At 32.4% G+C, this 21,764-nt stretch overlaps 1 protein-coding gene across 1 annotated transcript in view; it reads right to left on the reverse strand.

Annotated features, from left to right (window-relative positions):
- Window positions 1-21,764, reverse strand: part of LOC143084319 (uncharacterized) — a 53,844-nt gene that overhangs the window by 3,319 nt on the left and 28,761 nt on the right. The window contains exon 5 of the mRNA XM_076260731.1: window positions 18,589-18,831. Coding sequence (XP_076116846.1) covers window positions 18,589-18,831 — 243 coding nt within the window. The remainder of the gene's footprint in view (window positions 1-18,588; window positions 18,832-21,764) is intronic.

Below are 21,764 nucleotides of genomic sequence, written 5' to 3' on the forward strand. Positions count from 1 at the left end.
GCGGTGTGTACATTTTCGCTTATTTTCGCAGATAGAACAAAATAGCCAAAATAAATTCCGCCAATTAAAAAGCGCACATGCAATAAAATTGATAAAAGTTTTTAATCCGCCAAAATAATTACTGCCTAAATATTTCGTATACCTTTTTAGATGCCAACCGCGATATTTTACACCCGCTAAAATAATCCGCTATACGGTGTTCTATATGATGCGCTTCTATGGCATTGTACATTAGAGGGTGATAACATTCTATGTGTATATACCAAACCCAGACTACAATAGAAGTAGGAAGATGTGGTATGAGTGACAAAGATACAACTCCCCTTCCATGTCACAAATATTAAAAGTAAACTATCATAGCACGTTAAGGTCAAAGTACGAACTTCGACACAGAGCCTTCAATCACACCAAACAGCAAGCTATACAGGGTCTTAACATTGCCAACTGTTAAACTATTCAAACAGGAAAACCAACTGTCTAGATATAGGAAGATGTGGTGTGAGTGCCAATGAGACAACTTTCCATCCAAATAACAATTTATAAAAGTAAACCATGATAGGTCAATAAAATATATATATATATATTACCCAGATGCTTCGCAGGGCGCAGCTTTAAAAAAACCCACAGAGGTCGAACCCTGAACAGTTGGGAAAAGTAAAGACACAACATTCAAGCTTGATACAGCTCTGAATTTGGGTTGTGATTGAAAAGTTGACACAGCTTAGGTTTATGACACAGAATAAATATGGTCTAATGAAATTATTTTATTTTGCTTTTGAGCAATACACTTTGATGTTGGATATTAATCTCCTTTAAAAAATCTCCTTTCATTTTAATTTCTGAAATCTAAAATGAGCAAAATTCTACCACCCCACCAACAAATGTGTATCTCCCTCTCAATTTTATTTTACCTCCCCTTTACCTTATTTCAATTCAAATTTCTAATGGAGTTTACAACAATAATTACTCATTTAAATACCTCATAAAATATCAAAATATAAAAAAATGAAATACAGTCATGGTTAAATTAAATATTAATCAATAGTAACTAATAACTTTTTTTTTACAGCTGATCATCTCAAAACAATCATCATTTCTGTATGCATAATTTTCAAGAAGTGTGAGGGAGGTAATCAAAGTATATATATATATATATATATCACAAGAAACGATAAACAGTTATGAACCACATCAACAAAGACAACTACTGAACATCAGAAAGACTTGCAGCGGGACTAAAAATACCAGACGTACAGTCACACTCATACATCGAAAACAAACTGATAACGCCATGACCAAAAATAAAGACAAAGAGACAAATAATAGTACTGTAACGATAACCGAGCGGTCAGGCTTTGGTGTTAACTATAAATATTGGAACCCTTAGTGTGTTGCTATAAGAATGGAATATATGAACTAAAGTTATAACTGGCGACTCTTCTTTGGTAACGTGGTTCTCTAGTATCGTGGTATTCGGGTAGATCTACAGTTGGTTCTGTATAGGTTTTGTGGTACGTTGTGGTATTCTGATAGATCTTAGTTTGGTTCCGTTTAGGTTCTAGTAAGAATAACAGACTCGTCGAATAAAAATCAACTTGTATTTACGTGCAATAAATATCAGCAATTCGTACACATAATAAATAACATAAGTAACAGTATTCTAGTTTAACAAATAAATACCTTACTTTATTAGAATATCGTAAAGAAAATGGATAGTGGAACTATTATATATAAATACCTAGAAAGTTTACGAACAAGATAGTTTGGTAATCGGCAAATGGTTACGGAAATTCAATGTCAAAAGATAACGTTTCTCTCGAGAAGTTATTCTCTAAATACAACTTGTTATGCAACTAACAAGCCAACATTCTACGGAAAAAGTCTAGTTATTACTTAATCGCTTGGAATTAGCGTGTGTCACTTGCCCAGGGTAAAGTCGTACTGAAGCCTTTTTGGCTTACTCCACTGTATTTATACTATGGTAAAATATTACCTAAATGGTTTACCATTTACCAGTGGTGAAAAATACCTAAACTACCAAAACCGGAATTGGTAATTACCAAAATAATGTTCGGAACGATTGGTAAACGTTTATGTACTTCATTTGATATGAACAATCGAGGGGAGTTCCGAATATAAATTCAAAACATGGACGTTAAGAATAATAAAAAGTTAACAATGTTTACACAAAGTTGTACAAGAAATATAAAATAAAAACAGTCAATAAACGGTAAGGTTTTAACTACATCATCACACAATTTTAGGGAAAACAAGTTCCATTTCAAAGAACCCCCATTTTGTTACAGTACATATAACAAAACATAGAAAACTAAAGACTAAGCAACACGAACCCCACCATAAACTGAGGTGATATCGGATGCTTCTGAAGAGTTAGCAGATCCTGCTCCACATGTGGCATCCGTCGTGTTTATTATGTTATTACAAATCCAGTAAAAAGTCTAATTCGGTAAGTCACATTCATGTAAAGGTAAGGGTATTGTAGTTATGACATAAGGAACATGTCCGATATTATCTGTGAAACGGTTATAACAGTCAACCAACTTGTGATTGCGTCCTTAAACTTTACGAAGGGATGATTTCAACTTCACCATTTGGAACTCATGAACAATCTAATAGGTACCAACTTTCACTTTTATAAAGAACAATAGTGTATCATCCTAAACACACACTATAAAATATAACAAGAGCGCACACTCTGAAATGTCTCGCCTTCTTTACAAATCATAGATATTATGTTGATAGACCAAATATAAAGCTTTAATACAACTGTCACATACACTCAACATTAACCAAGAAAACAAAACATTGATCAATGAACCATGAAAATGAGGTCAAGGTCAAATGAACCATGCCAGGCTGACATGTACAGCTAACAATTATTCAATACAACAAATATAGTTGACTTATTGCTTATCAATTCAGAAAAACAGACAAAAACACAAGAAATTAACACTGAGCAATAAGCCGTTAAAATGAGGTCAAGGTTAAATAAAACCTGGGAAACAGACATATAGATCATAAAATATGTTCATACACCAAATATAGTTGGCATAATGCATAAAGTATTAGAAAAATAGACCAAAACTCAAAAACTTAACTTTGACCACTGAACCATGAAAATGAGGTCAAGGTCAGATGATTCCTGTCAGCTAGACATGTACACCTTACAATCATTCCATACACCAAATTTAGAAGACCTATTGCATATAGTATAAGAAAAACAGACCAAAACACAAAAACCTTACTATAACCACTGAACCATGAAAATGAGGTCAAGGTCAGATGACACCTGTCTGCTAGACATGTGCACCTTACAATCATTCCATACACCAAATATAGTAGACCTATTGCATATAGTATAAGAAAAACAGACAAAAACACAAAACCTTAACTATAACCACTGAACCATGAAAATGAGGTCAAGGTCAGATGACAACTGCCAGTTGGACATGTACACCTTACAGTCCTTCCTAACACCGAATATACTAGACCTTTTGCTTATAGTATCTGAGATATGGACTTGACCACCAAAACTTAACCTTGTTCACTGATCCATGAATTGAGGTCGAGGTCAAGTGAAAACTGTCTGAGGGGCATGAGGACCTTGCAAGGTACGCACATACCAAATATAGTTATCCAATTACTTATAATAAGAGAGAATTTAACATTACAAAAAATCTTAACTTTTTTTTCAAGTAGTCACTGAACCATAAAAATGAGGTCAAGGACATTGGACATGTGACTGACGGAAAGTTTGTAACATGAGTCATCTAGGTCTTCTACCTTCTAAAAAATAAAGCTTTTAAGAAGTTAGCTAACGCCGCCGCCGGATCACTATCCCTATGTCGAGCTTTCTGCAACAAAAGTTGCAGGCTCGACAACAATTAACCTCTCACTTAGAGTAAAAATATGTGCAATTTAGCAATTTAAATTTTGATTGTAAATGTTGTCAAATAAAGCTAAATTGTGATTGGTATTGAATATCAATTATAACTGCACATGCAAAAATGTCTTAGATATAAATGGCTTGCATGAATGATTTCTTCAATTGATTGTACATAACTAATAAATTTATCTAACTCAAAAATGACAATACATAAACAAAAGCACCCCGCCCCCACACCCAATTTCTACCAAACAAAAAACGTCTTAAAACTAACTGAGAGCAGAATAAAAAAGGAAAAAACCAATTTTCCTCTTTTTTCACTCTTAATTCTGACAAGTGCAATTAGAGGCCAAATTCTGACCAGAACGTAATAAATTTATTCTATAACACATGTATTAGAGAAAAAATCATGAAAAACAAAGACAATTCTGTTATATTAGTATTCATTTGTTACATTTCAAAATAAATTTATACTGAAATCTACACTTAGCTGTCCGGTTTTAGTCAACTCTCTGTAAAGGTATAAACATAGAATAAATTTATTCTAAATGCATGGTGCTTTCTGTATATGATCATTTATAAAATAAATTTATTATAAAGAGCCATAATATCTATTATTAGTTCGAGAAAATCATAGAATAAATTTATTCTACATTCAATGTCATTTATGATTATAACAATATTTAAAATAAATTTATTTTGAAAGTCCAATAATCTGTATGGTGAGGCTGAGACATACAATACATTTATTCTACATTCAATGCGATTTTGGATTATAATAAAATATAAAATAAATTTATTTTGAAGTAAAGTTATCTGTATGGTGAGGCTGTGACACAGAATAAATTAATTCTATTTGAATGCGATTTCGGATTATAATAAAATATAAAATAAATTTATTTTGACGTAAAGTTATTTGTATGGTGAGGCTGTAACACAGAATAAATTTATTCTATTTGAATACGATTTCGGATTATAATAAAATATGAAATAAATTTATTTTGAAGTAAAGTAATCTGTATGGTGAGGCTGTGACAGAATAAATTAATTCTAGTTTCAATGCGATTTCGGATTATAATAAAATATAAAATAAATTTATTTTAAGGTGGCTCGTGGGTACAAAAATTTTAGCAAAAAATTAAACCTTAATTTTTTCATTACAAATTTTATTTATTACATTATTAGTTGTTACTTTATGATATGGTACCATAAACAACCCAAAAAAAATATTTGGTTTCGCCCAAGATGACTTTAAAAATTGAAAAAGCTCCAAATTATCTCCCTTTGGTGCAAAAATGCCATTTTTTTGCCTTAAATTTGAAATATCTTTTTTAACTCATCGGTGACCTACATTTTTTATTATTGTTTTCAAATAAGCTATACATAAACTAAATAATTGTAAAATTTAAGCGATTTCTTATATTAGGTTATTTTTTTATTTCGATATTTCCTCTTTTTCTCCTATTAGTTTAACAGAAAAAAAGGACATTAACAAAAATGTATGCTTATTCCAGAGGCAGATTTTAGCTTAAATGAACGGTGACCCCATTTTTTTATTTCATTTTTCTTTTAAGTATAGGATAAAGTTCATTTATGAAAAAATATAGCCAAATCCTATATTAGAAAAAAAAATCATTTATACCCAGGAGCCCCCTTAAGTAAAGTTATTTGTATGGTCATAATGGTGAGGCTAAGATACAGAATAAATTTATTCTACATTCAATATGAATTTTGTTCTATATAAAAATAATCTTAAAAGTATTACATGATACAAAATTAAAATAATTTAAAAGAAAATTCCAACGGTCTTATTTATTACAGACAAACTGAGAGACAACTTGAAGCTTCTTTATAATGCATCTGGTACTAATCGTTTCGAGATCTGATCTTTTAGTGACATGCAGATCTGTAATTGGAATTATTCATCTTCAAACTCTTCTTAACTTTTCGAACAATCATCTTTGTAAATGTAATATTCCCAAATACATGTTTCCATTTTTCCGTTCAACCAAAGCTATCTGAAAGATCAAATAAAAAGATGCAGTTCATACAAAAAAAATGTGCCTATGGGCTACAAATGATGCTGCTCGTTAATGTGCACGTGTCAACTTCCACATTCAGATACATGCACAGGATTCAAGTAGTTAAGACAGTTTTGTGATTTTAACATTCGGTTGAGGCAAACTTAAGTTAGAGAACAGAAACATCCAGCAGTTTTTATGGTTATTAATGGGCATAACTCAAGATGGTAAAAGTTTTGCAACATCTTACATTAACCTTATCAAAAACGAACTGTAACTTGTAAAGTAAGCAAATGTTTCAGAGAGATGTACAAGGGCTGAAGGAGCAGCCGGATCTGATCGCCGTATAAATAGAATGTGCAAATGATTGTACAACTGAACATCACATATCAGGCCCTCGCTCTAAAATTCATAATATATTCCTTTTCATAGAGTAACCGATATATTGCACGCATTCTTAAAATAATGAATTTTAATTCACTAATAACAATTCTGACCGAACTACAATTGTCAAAATACATGTATGAATTATATTTAAATTAGCACTTTCAAAACCTTTAGCAATGAGATAAGAAAGAACAATTTTTATAAAACAACAATTATGAATCTTAATTTCAGCATTCTAAGATCCTCCTTTTTTTTTTTACCTCTAAAGATTTTCCTCAAAATGTATCCTTCACTAATGTTCTCTGTGGTTGTAGCAACTTCTGCCATTTTGTCTGCCTTCTAAACTTTTGTGTTTCTTTAAAAAAAATCCTTTTTTGTGTCTGGTGACCTATAAAGAACAGCGTATTATATTTTGACTGAAATGGTCATGTTATCCATGAAGATGCAGACTTTTTGTCAATTATTCTGTGTGCCAAATAGATTGCATAAGAGTGCGAGTACAGTTCTTTAGGTACTTATGGAAATGTTCAAAACTATTTTTTTACATAAAATATTCTCTTGCTCGTTTATTCGTTTTTCGCAATGGTGTGTTATTTTTTCATAGACTTATGAGTATAAATATCCTTTGGATTCAGTGGCGGATCCAGTTAGGGTTCTGTGCTTTGAACACCTTTTTTTTACGATCATTGGTTTTAATTTGGAACAAATGTTTAGATCCCTCTTTTAAAAATGACCGGCCCTGGGTATCTTTCACTTTTTGCTAAAATAATAGGTACATGTTCCATCCTTTTATGCAACAATTTCATAGCTAGTGTGTCCTAACAGCTGTTCTAAGACTAAGCTTAAAGAAAGTTAACTTTTTAATTTTTTAAATGTTTAAAGATTACTTCAACTTTCTCCAGTAGGACATAATAATGAGATTACCAATTAGAAACATTATTAATATCATAATAATTAAACTTAAGATAATGAATAATATTTATTTAATAATTTTACGTTCAAACTAATGTTCGCATGTTTTCAGATACCATCTCCAATATAAAAAAAAATCACATCATGAAAAAATTAACTTGTTATGTGTTCCTCTTCTACTAGCTTCAAAATGTATCCAAAATCAAGAATGTGGAACATACTCTATCTGACATAATCATTTGGTAACTGATGCAATTAATGTCTCGAGCTCTTTTATGCCCGTCCTGAACATAAAAAAAAACTAAATATAAAATAAACACCTCTGCTAATGCTCAGGTTGGTTGTCATATTATGCAACATAGTTAATAATATAGAAACCAATGGGGACAACAAAGAACTTCTTTTATCATACAAAACACTGTCAAAAACCCAAACATACTATCCACACTGATCTGTGTCCACACTTCTAGTATATAAATTTATCTTTGTGGTATAACAAACTGTCAGAGTAGTAAAGTCAAATTTAGGTATAGCATTAAGCTTTGCTTCATGATACACCTCTTTCTTTAATGATATGATTATTGTTATCATAATCAGTTTTGGAGTTCCATAAATGTTTTATTCCAAATTGTACTTGTTTATTATGGAGTGATCGATATTATTCTTATGCAGTGCTATCGTAAAAAAAAATATGCAAATTGATTCGCAGAAGCGGATCGATCGAGGATTTGAAAAGGGGCATAAGCAGAGACTTATTAAACGTCTAGTATGCATTGAGCATATATGTCGGGTATCCATGAGGGGACCCCTGTATCCTTGACCCCCACCCCTCACCCCACCTCTAGTAAACTGAGCAAAACTAACCTCCAATTTCTTGAACTGTGATGAATGTTTCTTAAACGAAACTGGAAAACTATCCCGTCTATGTTTAACTTGTCTTTCCTCCTTTTGATGTCCACTGTCTGTCATCTTCGTTGCACGTACATAGAGAGAAATACCAAGTGATCATATTATACAAAATTACAGATCAGTGGCATATAAACTGGTCCGCCGTTCCATCTATAATAGCTTCGCACCGTCAGTGTAGCGATAACTGAACACAACAGGGGTCCAGTTTGAGTGTCCTACGTCTTGTCATTAATTATCTTTTGTTTCCATTTGAAGAATTCTCGGCATGTGGAAACACTAGGGGGCTTACAATCAACGTACGTGTGCATTACATAAAGTTGATAAGGCTTTTAAGTCGCGTTTGTTGTAATTAGTAAAAAGTATTTTACAACTTCTGATAGATATGCGGTACTTGTTTGCTAACATAAATTAAACAAATCGAAGGTTGTAAATTATTTGAATCTGTGTCATTTCATAGAGGCTATTAATGTATGGTTTTAAAATAGCTTTTCGTTCCGTGCATGCATGCATAAACTATTTGACACTGCACGTTCTGCAACCACCAATCTGTCAATCAATCGATTTTATAGAAAAGATGTATCATATCTTACATCAAAATAATGTATAACGCCACCCGTTCATCTTTTTCTACAAAATGATATATGTGCAGATCACACTGCTGACATTACTACACCAGGCCACATATATGACATTCGTCTATACCTGAGGCTGTGGATGGGGGTTTACAGAATAGAGAATAATGAACAAAAAATAGAAATAATAGTATCGGAAGTATTGGAACAGAATATAAACAAACAGGAACATAAATTGTACGGCTTCTAATTAGAAATGATTACAGTTCAAACACAGCTGCATCATACATTAAAGTTAACGGTCAATCAGACAGTCTGCTAAAGTTCACGAAAACAATAAATCTACAAATACTTAACACGCTAGGCCAAAGCAAATTAATCTAGGCAATTAAATACCGATCTTAGATAAGAAATAAATGTGCAAGTTTCACCCTATGACAGTTTTCAGATAAAAAAAGACGATTTTTAAGTTTGCAGAACATGTTGTGGCTAAACTTACGTGCATATTCAGGACTTGAACAAAATAACAATACATTCAGTAGATATAGGTTCGTAATGGAATGTCTTCATTGTCTTTGTCTTGTGTAAAAAGCTCTCTTGAAATCCCCGCGGGTTTAAGCAACTTTGAAGTAAGTGCTTTGGTACTTTCACAGTTTATATATATTTTTTAGTTAATTCGCCATTTATTATTTTATAATTTACATGTGAAACAATAATTATTAACCCGGATAAATCATTCCAGAAACATGATAGTGCTTACATTTTATAAGATGATAACGAAATTAGAGAATTATATTTATTTAGATTGATATCCATGATGGAGAAAAGTTTCAACCACTTTTTTATGTCCCTTTTTACCATAAGATACTCGCGTCATTATTTATATAAAGAATGATGAGGATGACGATAATAACGATGTCTGATGTCCAGCGGTAACTATTACATACATACACCCAGAATGACAACATGCTTTATGTTATTAACACGTTTTGTACTAGACAAACTGAGTCAGATGTTTTGACGCATTTTTCAGCAGATACAAATAACTTTGTAAAAAGACATGCCAAGACGCATTATTCTTACTTCAATCGTACCAGAATTCAAATGCTTTCATTACTTATAAACGAATGTTTTCTTAACCTTCATTATTTGTTTGATAAGAGCAATGCTACATGTAATATCATGGAAAAACCATTGTTTTTTACGGAAAGCTGGAACAAGAAGCTAAGTCAACAGTGTAGTATTCCGGACGTCAACACAAAAAACAGCATGCAAATATATATATTGGGGATAAGTATACCATTATTTACACATCTGACTGTACTAGTTATATCATAACTTTGTTGGATACACCAAACTAGGTACTTCATATCTGAGTAACAGGCAATGTACGCCCTCAATTTTATAGAACTAATTCATAACTATTTGTTTCATTTGTATTCATCTGTCAAATGTGTGTGTTCTGCAAGGTTCAGCAGTCCTTACCCTTTCATTTGATACATGTATCTATATAACTTACCAAAAATTATTCTGCATATAATATAGTTTGATTTAAATACGTAAGAACTACTATTTTTTTTTAATACGTACTTCTTTCCTTTGTGAACGCGCCCAAAATGCTTGGTGTAACATCTTACGAAGTCTATTCATTTATTTTGGCAAACTATTTCGCTCTGGCTGTTGCTAGTGGTCGTCTTACACGTGCAGTGTTGTGAGATGCTTTTCGTTCCACGTTGAAGGTTTAATGTGACTTACAGCAATTACAGCGCTGTTCCTTTGCTTAATTTTTTTTTATATTCATTTTCTGTCACGGATTGATACCCAATATTCTTTTGTTTTTCTATGGAAAAAATGTTCCTTTACAAAAAAAATATTGGTATATTCCAAACTTCGATTTTTTTTTTATAACGTAAATGATTTTTAATTTTAACAAGGAGGTTATTATGAGATATTCTAACCTAACTAAACGAAAAAGAGAATTGTAATATAAAATCTTACGATTCTAAAGTTTCTTCGAACAAGATTTGTTATCATAATTATGCTAATTACCCATATCATATTTTAATGACCACATACTGTGGCCTTTGTGATCATATAAACCCTAATAAATTATAAATATTCGAATGTAAAATTTCGCACTATAGATAATGACAAACAAACGACGGAAATTACATAATAAATCCACAGCGTGTATCTTAATATATTTGTCAGTACATGGATAACCCGAATAATCCAGTCGTTATATTAGGATCACTTTGATCACTCCATTAACCATTTTCTCGAGAAAAGTAGTGGATAGGGGCACTGAATCATTCGAGTTAGTACATGGAGTTAAGATATTCAAAGATTAGGAGCGACGATTCAATATCCATTTGTGTATTGCATTTGTCGTTGTTGAAACGGCACCAGGAACATATCAGGATAGACAACAAAAGTCTGTAAGTATCTATTTTATGTATTTATAAATATTAACATAGATATTATAAGCCTTTCATGCCTTCTGCTGACAAATTTTCTTAACTATGCACAATTTTAGTAGACCACCGACATGACCGATGTCCTTTTCGAACTAAAAGAACCTCTTTGAAAAGACACACCTCAGTCGAATCTTTCTTCTCAAATGAATGCCTGAATGATCATCACATTTATACTTGTTATATGGGCAGGCATTTTCGAATAATTTTTAAAAAAATGTATCAATTCTGACTGCAAGGAATTTTAAATGGTAAATAATATACATTGTATCTCGAGGGAAATGTACACACTTAGACAACAGTAAAATTGAGAATGGAAATGGGGAATGTGTCAAAGAGACAACCCGACCAAATAAAAAACAACAGCAGAAGGTCACCAACAGGTCTTCAATGTAGCGAGAAATTCCCGCACCCGGAGGCGTCCTTCAGCTGGCCCCTAAACAAATATATACTAGTTCAGTGATAATGAACGCCATACTAATTTCCAAATTGTACACAAGAAACTAATATAAAAATAATAAGTGAATTTTTCATAAATATTATAATGGTAAAAGTGTAGCATACACATTATATATATCATGTGTATTAACGATTAAAGTCTGGAAGAAATAAAGTCAAGCATGAAAACAAATTAATGGGTCCTATTTGGAAAAAATAAATTTTCTCAGAAAAGTATCTCTTTCTTCAGAGGTTTATATGAAACGTTGATGTCTGATGTGCAGTGATGTTTTTTCTTTCTCCGACGCCTGTATGCGTGATATAGTAGGTATTGCAACCAAGTGGCGCCGGCGACGATGGTGTACACTATTTGTTTGAAGCATTATATTTCATAGGTTAGACAATCTAAAGGTTTCATACGATATGTTACGAAATTTCCGTCTGTCATATATCATTGTCCCGGCAACCTCATTTTCATGGTTCAGTAACTGCTTGATACATTTTGTTTTGTTAAATAAAAAACTCACTTATAATGAGTAATATGATAACTATGTTTGGTATATGGGTTCCTAGCAACATTTACATGTTCGTCAGCTAGGTACATGTAGGGTTAACCTGACCTCGACCTTATTCCATGGATCATTTATCAAAGTTAAAGTAACTTAAGCAAGACTGTATCTAGATACATAACTAGTCAGTCATCTATATTTGCGGTATTGATTATTGAAATGATTGTAAGGTGTACATATCCACCCGATAGGTTCCGTCTGACCTTGGCCTCAATTTCATAGTTCATTGGCCGATATATGGTGTTGTGGTTTGGTCTATTTCTCAGATGCCTTAAGCAGTAGGGTCCTTATATAATGTGTATCACGTATGGAATCATTGTCAGCTGGAAATGTCCGTCTGACAGGTCTCAATTGACTTCGACCTCATTTTAATGGTTCATTGGACAATTTTTAGTTGTGTGGTTGGGTCAATTTTTCGGGCATTATAAGCAATAGGTCAATAATATGTAGTGTATGGAACAACCATGACAACTGTGGTGTCATGTCTATCTGTCGGGGTTAACATGACCTTAACCTAATTGTTCGATGATAAGATGTTGTATTAAGATCTGATTCTCAGGTACTATCAGCAACACCAGAACACACCCACACAATCGTGGTCATAAACAGCTTGTGAACTGGAATGACTTTTTGTATTAAAAAGATATTATGTATGGAGAATTTCATAAAAGGTATCAAAAGCCTTCTCCCTTTTTTCAAAGTCTGATATTTGTTTCCTTTCTGTTAAATTCAATATTTTTTATGTCTCTGGTCTCAGACCACAATTATTCTTCTCCTTTGCTACAATGCATCTTTTGGTAAAATTTGCACCGCTCCAAACATTGCCAAACATAAAATAAATGTAACTGCTTATATATAGACCATAATTATTAGTCTAATAAAATATGCTTCTAGGACAATCCATCAGTGCTTTTTTCTTTTGAGGACATTATTAACATGTCAATGGTAGGATATGAATCTTGTATAAATTGACTGACCGACTAAGTCTAATTTGAGGGGTGGTCGGATGGGTCCTGATCCCGAAATCCGGGCTTAAAAACATGAAATCCCGAGATGCAGAATTTAAAGAAATTCATATCCCGAAATCCAAAAATATATTCCCGGATCCCGCAAGGGTCAATCCCAAAATCCCGAGGTCCCGAAAAAGTCCTGATTCCCTCTTATCCCTACCCTACTTTCTTTTTTGCCAACTCACTACTTTCAATTTCAACAATAAATTTTATGCCCCATCTTTTGGCATTGTGTTTTCTAGTCTGCGAATCTGTGCGTTCGTTTGTTTGTTCGTCCTTCCGTCTGTCCCGCTGCAGGTTAAGGTTTTTGGTCGAGGCATGATGAATAATTTATCGTGGTGGAAGGAAGAGAAGCGACACACAAAATGAGGTCTTCTCGTTTAATAGTATACATGACAACTATCATACATTGTAGTTGTGCATTGTTAATGTTAAGTATACGTGATATTTGTAGTAAAACCTCCATAATAAAGACTTTCAACATGATTTGAATGATAAGTAAGAAAAAGGCGAGACATTTGCACTCATATTTTGGTAATAAAATGAAGTGTTGACAAAAGTACATGTACCTAAATTTCAATATATTTTTGTATGAGTGCCGACGTCGCATCTTTAACATTTTGAGTGGAAAATGGATATTTTGTTGAAGGGGGGAATGTGTTGGGTATATTACTCATACTTTTGCCTGAGGAAGCTGCTGTTCTTTTTGAAACATGTCCTACTTGTTTTCTGGTATGTTGAATGGGGTAGGTAAAAGTATTGTCAACACCAGTCCTGTGTTTTGTTTAAAACTTAATGAAACCTGTTTTTAATTGTAATTTGTGTCTTCAGTTCGCTGTCTCCTAGGCATGAACCATTCATCTGTTTTAAGACTTTATGATTGATTGATTGATTGATCATGACTGGCTGAATGTCCAATGGCAAATATTACATGCATATTCAGGAAGTTAGGAACGATTCATGCCAATCCTGATAAAAAATAAAGAAATATGCCTGAAGAAAAACAATAACAGAGTAAGTGTTCCTGCATTTTAACTTCAAATATTTATTGTAGAGTGAGAAAAATGTTATGAAACACCAGCATAAAAGATTAGATTGTTATTCAGTCCTGACTTATACAGTGTTTCTCAAGATTGAGATTAGGTATGTAATAATGAGTTTTAATTTGATAGAGTGTTGACTTTTAAATTGTAAAAGTTTAATGAGTGACTGTACGTTAATCCCTTTATTGTATCAAAATTAAACAATTGCTGTTCAAGTGCATAGCATAGCCATCTTTATCTTGCTGTACCCAGAGGCAATATATATATATACTAGAACACACCCGCGAAATTGCGGGCATTCAGAGCGTATTTGAAAGGATGTAAAGTGTTGTAGGAAGAATTATGTAAAATATTTAATGACGTGAGAATTTCAGGAAAAGTATCAAAAGTCATAGGTACTTGGGGACAGGAAAATGTTTTTTGAACCCTCCTCCTTTATTTCCAAAATGCCCATTTTTTGTTTTCCATTAATTTCATTATGAAAATAAATTTAGTGTACATGTTTTATGAACATTCCAGTCAGGAGCCTGTAATTCAGTGGTTTAGTGATATTTGTTTTTCGTTCATTTTTTGTACATAAATAAGGCTGTTAGTTTTCTCATTTGAATTGTTTTACATTGTCATTTCGAGGCCTTTTATATCAGACTATGCAGTATCGGCTTTTGCTTATTGTTGAAGGCCGTATGGTGACCTTTAAATGTTAATTCGGTGTCATTTTGGTCTCTTGTGGAGAGCTGTCTCATTGGCATTCATACCAAATCTTCTTTTTTTGTAAAACATTTCATTTTAAGAATTTACAGTCGATTCTCAGTTTAATAATTGATCCACAGCGGTCATTAATATATTATTCAGACCCTCTCTATCAAATAAACCCTGTGACTGCTGTGGATAGTAAACCTGAAAATGATATCAGACAGAAAATACACTGTATTCGTAGTATATGTATTTGTTTCAAAGTAAAAAGAAAAACGCAAACCGGAGGTCTAATCTGACTTAAATTTCGTCCAATGACGGATATAAGACAGAAAACACATTGTATTCGTAGTATCAATGTATGTTCATAGTATACAGAATAACGCAAACCGGAAGTCTATTCTGACTTAAAATTTCGCCCAATGATGGAAACATATCCGGACGTCTTTTTTCTCGTTTTTCACCCAAAATAACTCAATCTGAATAATCATATGAATAGATGACAAATGCGATTATGCACTGTACCCATAGGACACAGAGGCATGATGATTAATTTAGTGTGGAAAGAAGAGAATCGACACCCAAAATGAGGTCTTCTCGTTTAATAGTATAGATAAGCAGATGTGGTATGGGTGCCAATGAGACAACTCTCCATCCAAGTCACAATTTATAAAAGTAAATCATCATAGGTCAAAGTACGGACTTCAACACGGAGCAAGACTGTTATTAATGACAATTAAGAGAGTGAATAATACTATATAAACAAAATAGACATCAAAATTAAAAGAAAGACAGACAGTTTCTTCATCAAATATAATAAATTTTGGTACATGTATGATAACTAAAAATGTTTGAAATTGTTTTGAATTTGTCGTTACTTCTTTCAGATCAGGCCTATCCAGAAGCAAGAAAAAGAACAATTTATAGCACGTACATCTACAGAGAGAGACATGTTTTAAAAGACAGATTTATTTTCAATTTTAGAAAACCTGTTGAACTTTTACTATTTCTTATCTGTTTATTTTACATTTATATAAAATTGAGAATGGAAATGGGGAATGTGTCAAAGAGACAACAACCCGACCAAATAAAAAACAACCGCATATGTTGATATTTTGTTTTTTTAAATTGCTGCACAGTATTTCTATTCAGTCCCATATAACAAAATCAGCTGAAGAAATTGATATTTTCATATTTCAAGGGAGTGTCCCTTTGCATTGTTGATAGCTGATATAAGTATTGTCTTAAGTTGGGTTTAAAAACAGTCAGATCGCAACTTCAAATAAAATACATTTTTATGAATGTTATATGTCATTAAATAGGCATGAAAAATGGAAAATTATATAGGAACACATTTTTTATACCTAAATGTATTGTCGAGGTAAATTTATTATGTGAACATATCAAATATTATCAAAAACACTGCTGGTTTAAAATCAAATTATTCTATGTGGCCCAATGTAATCATACAGATCAGTGTAAGTTTTCCTAAACAAATTTTACATATTTTTATAACCAGAATAAATTTATTTTGTGTCTCAACCTTAACATAATTACTGCACTATCAAAATAAATTTGTTTTATATATCATAATACTTTTAATTCACATTGAATGTAGAATAAATTTATTCTGTGTCGCCTCCTTAATATGATAACTGTACTTTCAGAATAAATTTATTTTATATATTATTATACAAGACAAAAATCACATTGAGCATAGAATAAATTTATTCTGTGTCTCAACCCCACCATACATATTACTTTACTTTCAAAATAAATTTATTTTATATATTATTATAATCATAAATGACATTAAACGTGAAATAAATTTATTCTGTATCACAGCCTCACCCTACAGATTATTGGACTTTCAAAATAAATTTATTTTAAATATTGTTATAATCATAAATGACATTAAATGTAGAATAAATTTATTCTATGATTTTCTCGAACTGATAATAGATATCAAGGCTCTTTATAATAAATTTATTTTATAAATGATTATATACAGAAAGCACCATGCATTTAGAATAAATTTATTCTTAGTTGCATCATTTACGGAGAGTTGAATGAAAATGGACAGTAGAGTGTAGAATTCAGTATAAATTTATTTTGAAATGTATCAAATAAATACTAATAAAACATAATTGTCTTTGTTTTTCATGATTTTTTCTCAAATACATGGGTTATAGAATAAATTTATTACGTTCTGGTCTTATTTTGGCCTCTAATTGCAATTGTCAGAAATTAGAGTGAAAAAAGAGGAAAATTGGTTTTTTCCTTTTTTATTCTGCTCTCTGTTAACTGTATATTAAAATTTGAAAGAGAATTTGCGCTGACATAACTCCTAGAACAGATACTGAATAATAATATCATGTTGAGATGCATATGTAAATATTATGTAATTAGTATAAACAGAGTTTTGTGCTGTAATTTCAGATAGGTGCAATGGCAAGCATAAGACGGACAGTTTGATGATTATGAGGGACTAACGGGTCAACATAAAAAAGAAGATGTGATATGCTAACCAATGAGACAACTGTCCACAAGAGACCAAAATGACACAGACATTAGCAACTATACATGAATGGCCTTCAACAATGAGCAAAGCCACTACCGCAAGGTCAGCTATAAAAGGCCCCGATAAGACAATGTAAAACAATTCAAATGAGAAAACGAACGGCCTTATTTATATAAAAAAATGAACGAAAAACAAATATGTAACACATAAACAAATGACAACCACTGAAGTACAGCTTCCTGACTTGGACAGTACAACATTAGAATGATCTATACAAATCAGTTGAAAAAGACTTAACTCATCAGATGGACAAAAATACAAGTGGACGTGGCCGGTTACTTATACATCCCAACACAAAAAGACACACTGCACAGATCTGAGAGTACTCACAGTTATCTGACAGCTAGTTCAAAGCCACTAACAACTAATAAAAAAATCATCTAAGACTAAATTATCAATCCGTAACATCCAACATCCAATGGATGTAGTGTAAAGACGTCATAAACAAACACATTTGACCCGATGCAACGATGTTGCGTTTGGTAAACAACGATGTTTTAAATTTGTCATTGAAACCTCTCCACTAAATTGAAGTTATATAACTAAGATGGAGAGTTATTCAAGTTTTAAAAAAATGAATCATATATTCCTCAATTTGTACTGCAAGAAATAAGTCCAGGAATTATTAAAATCCTGTCAAATAAGAGAGACCATCTTAGTTATGCAGATTGATCTACAAAAAATTACTGAAATACAAAGAGGTTTGAAAAAGTTCTTTGTTTGTTTAACTTCAAACAATCACTGTATCATCATGTGTACTTCAAAGAAAAACACTTAATCCATTACTCAAGCTAATCAATACATTAACGGTAGACAAAAAAGTTCTTTTTTACCACGATGCTATCTATTGATAAAAAGAAGATTATGTGTTAAGGAATAAAATCAATCTTTGGCATTTATGCTTCTCTGCAAGCATGTGGAATTGAGGGATAATTGCATATACCTGGGTTTTGAGGGGTAAAATTTTCAAGCATATGTTTCCAAATAATGCTCGGACGGAGGTTCAGACGGACAAGGGTAACACTTAATTCCCCCTCCAATGCAACAGGGGCATAAACAAACATACTCTTACCTGGATTTATAAGAATCCATTCTCTTGTTTGGACGTCAAGACCACAGCGTCCTTCTAGAAGAGAGATACCATCTGTAGGATGTCTCCCTTCGGGAATGACGTCCCCCACTAATAGCTTCACCAGAGTCGATTTTCCGACGGCGAACTGGCCAGTAACCATACAGCGCATGTCAAACGATTCGTAGGAACCTTTACCCGTTAAACGATTTAACTGTTGTTTTTTCTTCATCAAGTTGTTATATTCTGTAAAAATAACATGAACATGTTTTACTTAAATTATATGAATACCAATGGTATCCGGGGGAAAAAGATGATAACATAAATGAGTAATGTGTCCATGGGACACGGATAATGCCACTTCTTGCTTATAAGGTTATTATAAAGGGACACAACCCAATAACAGTAACGGTGATGCTATCCAAATGCATACTTGATAGGAGTTTTGTGGTAATAAGCATTGTGTATAAGCTTCATCACAAGTTTTTAAGGGAAACTTAATTTAGAGAACGGAAACGATAATTTAAGCAAATTTTCCATTTGTGAAGGGGCATAACTCTAGAATGGTAAAAATGATGCCACCTGCATTCAAACTCGATATGTGTTTTGTGGTAATAAACATTCTGTATAAGATTCATGCAATTGGGTTGAGACCAACTAAAGTTTTAAAGCGGTATACCAATTAAGGGACGTATGTACGGACCGACTGACAAACAAGGGGAAACCTTAATGTCCCCAGAAAATATACTAAATATACAAATGAACAGTTCAACTTACGGTACCAACTAAAATTAATCATAAATATAACATTGACTGGCAGGGGCATTACTCAAAAAGGTATAAGCTTTCAAATTCATGTTTAATTTCTCAAGTTTATTGATTGATGATATTATCAAACGTATATATCAAAATTACGAAGTCAAAAACAAAACAATAGATACAATGAGATAATGCATGGACTCGTTACATTGTATTAGCATTGGTTGTATATATTCTACATTATATGTCATCCAATTATCCATCAAGATAACATCTGAAGACTGCTGACAGTCATATAACCCGATATAAACATAAATATAAAAAGAAAGATAAACACATACAATCATATGAGGAAGATTTGTCGGTGTCTCTTTGTTTTCATGTTACATCCTTGGTTTTCAAATATTCGTTTTTGTGCGATCCTAATGAAGGTAAATCTAGAAAAGCGCTTTGGACAAATGAAATTTATAGCGTGTTGTTTTCATTTTCTACAATTGATGTTTAACAGCTCTTAATTAAACATAGCTTTGGCAAACTATCTTAAAAGTAAGCAACTGTATAGTTTTTTTATAACTTCCATCTTTGACGTGATTTAAATAATGAAACTCTCTCAAAATTAATAAAAAAACCTCCTAAATTGATGAAAACATTCAACAGTCAGAGCTCAAACATTAACAAGTCGATTTTTGTTTTTTGACTCACTTAATTCAATGAAATGCTCCACAAAGCACAGCTTGATACGACCGCAGAGGTCGAACCCTAAACAGGTGGGGCAAGTATGGACACAACATTCAAGCTTGATACAGCTCTGAATTTGGATTGTGATTAAATATATAAAACACATCATGGGTTTCTAACACAGAATGAATGTGGTCTAAGAACTTAAAAGTTTTAAATTGGACATTTAGCTATTATTTTTTTTTTATAATGAATTTTCTTTATTGTAACAAATAAACTAGCACAAAATGTATGAACAAAGGTTAACAGAAGGAAGTATTAAATAATAAAACAACAATTGAATATAAGATGGTGCAACAATAGGTTTAAAAGAAATAATAATCTTATAATATTGGAATCTTATTTGTTCTTGTAATATCTATTAGTGATGTTTCAATCATCATTGGACATTCATTATTTATTCTATAACAGGGGCCCCTGGACTCCAGTATTTGTTATATTCCTTTACAGAGTTTTTTTAAATGAAATGCTTTTTTTCTAAGTTCAAGTGTTCTTTTAAATAGTTTTTTTTAAAGCATTTAAATTTGGCAAAACTTCTTGTAATTTTGTTCGGAAAATATAGTATTTTGAAAGCAGGATATTCTTATTTTTAACAAAATTCAATTTAACATGTTCGTAGCTACCAAAGAGAATAATCATAATATTCATCCCAGTTCAATATTTGTCATTTCAAAAATCCAGATTTTTTGTGAAAGCCAGAGATAAGCGACCATCGGACAGCTACAAAATAAATGTTCTATGGTCTCTGGTCTTTCTTTGCAAAATGTACATATGTTGCAACTATCTATTTTCTTCTTGTAAAGTAGTGAATTAGTTCCTAAAATTCTATGGATAATTATATATTGGAACCAGCAAAGTTTAGTGCTTCTAGTATATTTTGTACACGAAGTGTGTATTTTTTTCCAGTTAATACCGGTCATATGAAGATGGTTCTCCCATTTTTTCCCTTGCAGCAAAAGTAATATATTTCTCATTCAATACTAATTGTACATGTTCTTTGAACCTTTTTTTTTATTCAAAGAAGACACTTATGTTAAAAAAAGAGGGACGAAAGACACCAAAGGGACAGTCAAACTCGTAAATCTAAAACAAACTGACAACGCCATGGCTAAAGATGAAAAAAACAAACAGAAAAACAATAGTACACATGACACAACATAGAAAACTAAAGAATAAACAACACGAACCCCACCAAAAACTAGGGGTGATCTCAGGTGCTCCGGAAGGGTAAGCAGATCCTGCTCCACATGCGGCACCCGTCGTGTTGCTTATGTGATTACAAATCCGGTAAATAGTCTAATTCGGTAGGTCAAATTCATGAAAGGGAAGGGGATTGTAGTTACGACGTAAGGAACATATCCGATATCATTTGTGAAACGGTTATTCCATAACGGTCAACCAACTCGTGATGGCGTCCGTAAAATTTACGAAGGGATGATTTCAACTTCACCATTTGGAACTCTTGGTTTAATAGCTTCCTTGTGAGCAGTAACCCTCTATCAAGAAAATCATGATAGGAAATGCAAGCACGGGAATATCGTATCAATTGGGAGATATATACCCCGTATGCAGGTGCTGCTGGAATGTTGCTACTTAGAAATGGAAAGTTCACAATTGGAAAGCTGAAATCATCTCTTTTGTCGTAAAGTTTTGTCTTCAACCGACCCTCATTGTCAATTTCT

Source organism: Mytilus galloprovincialis, chromosome 7, assembly GCF_965363235.1.
Source record: "Mytilus galloprovincialis chromosome 7, xbMytGall1.hap1.1, whole genome shotgun sequence".
Lineage (NCBI taxonomy): Eukaryota > Metazoa > Mollusca > Bivalvia > Mytilida > Mytilidae > Mytilus > Mytilus galloprovincialis.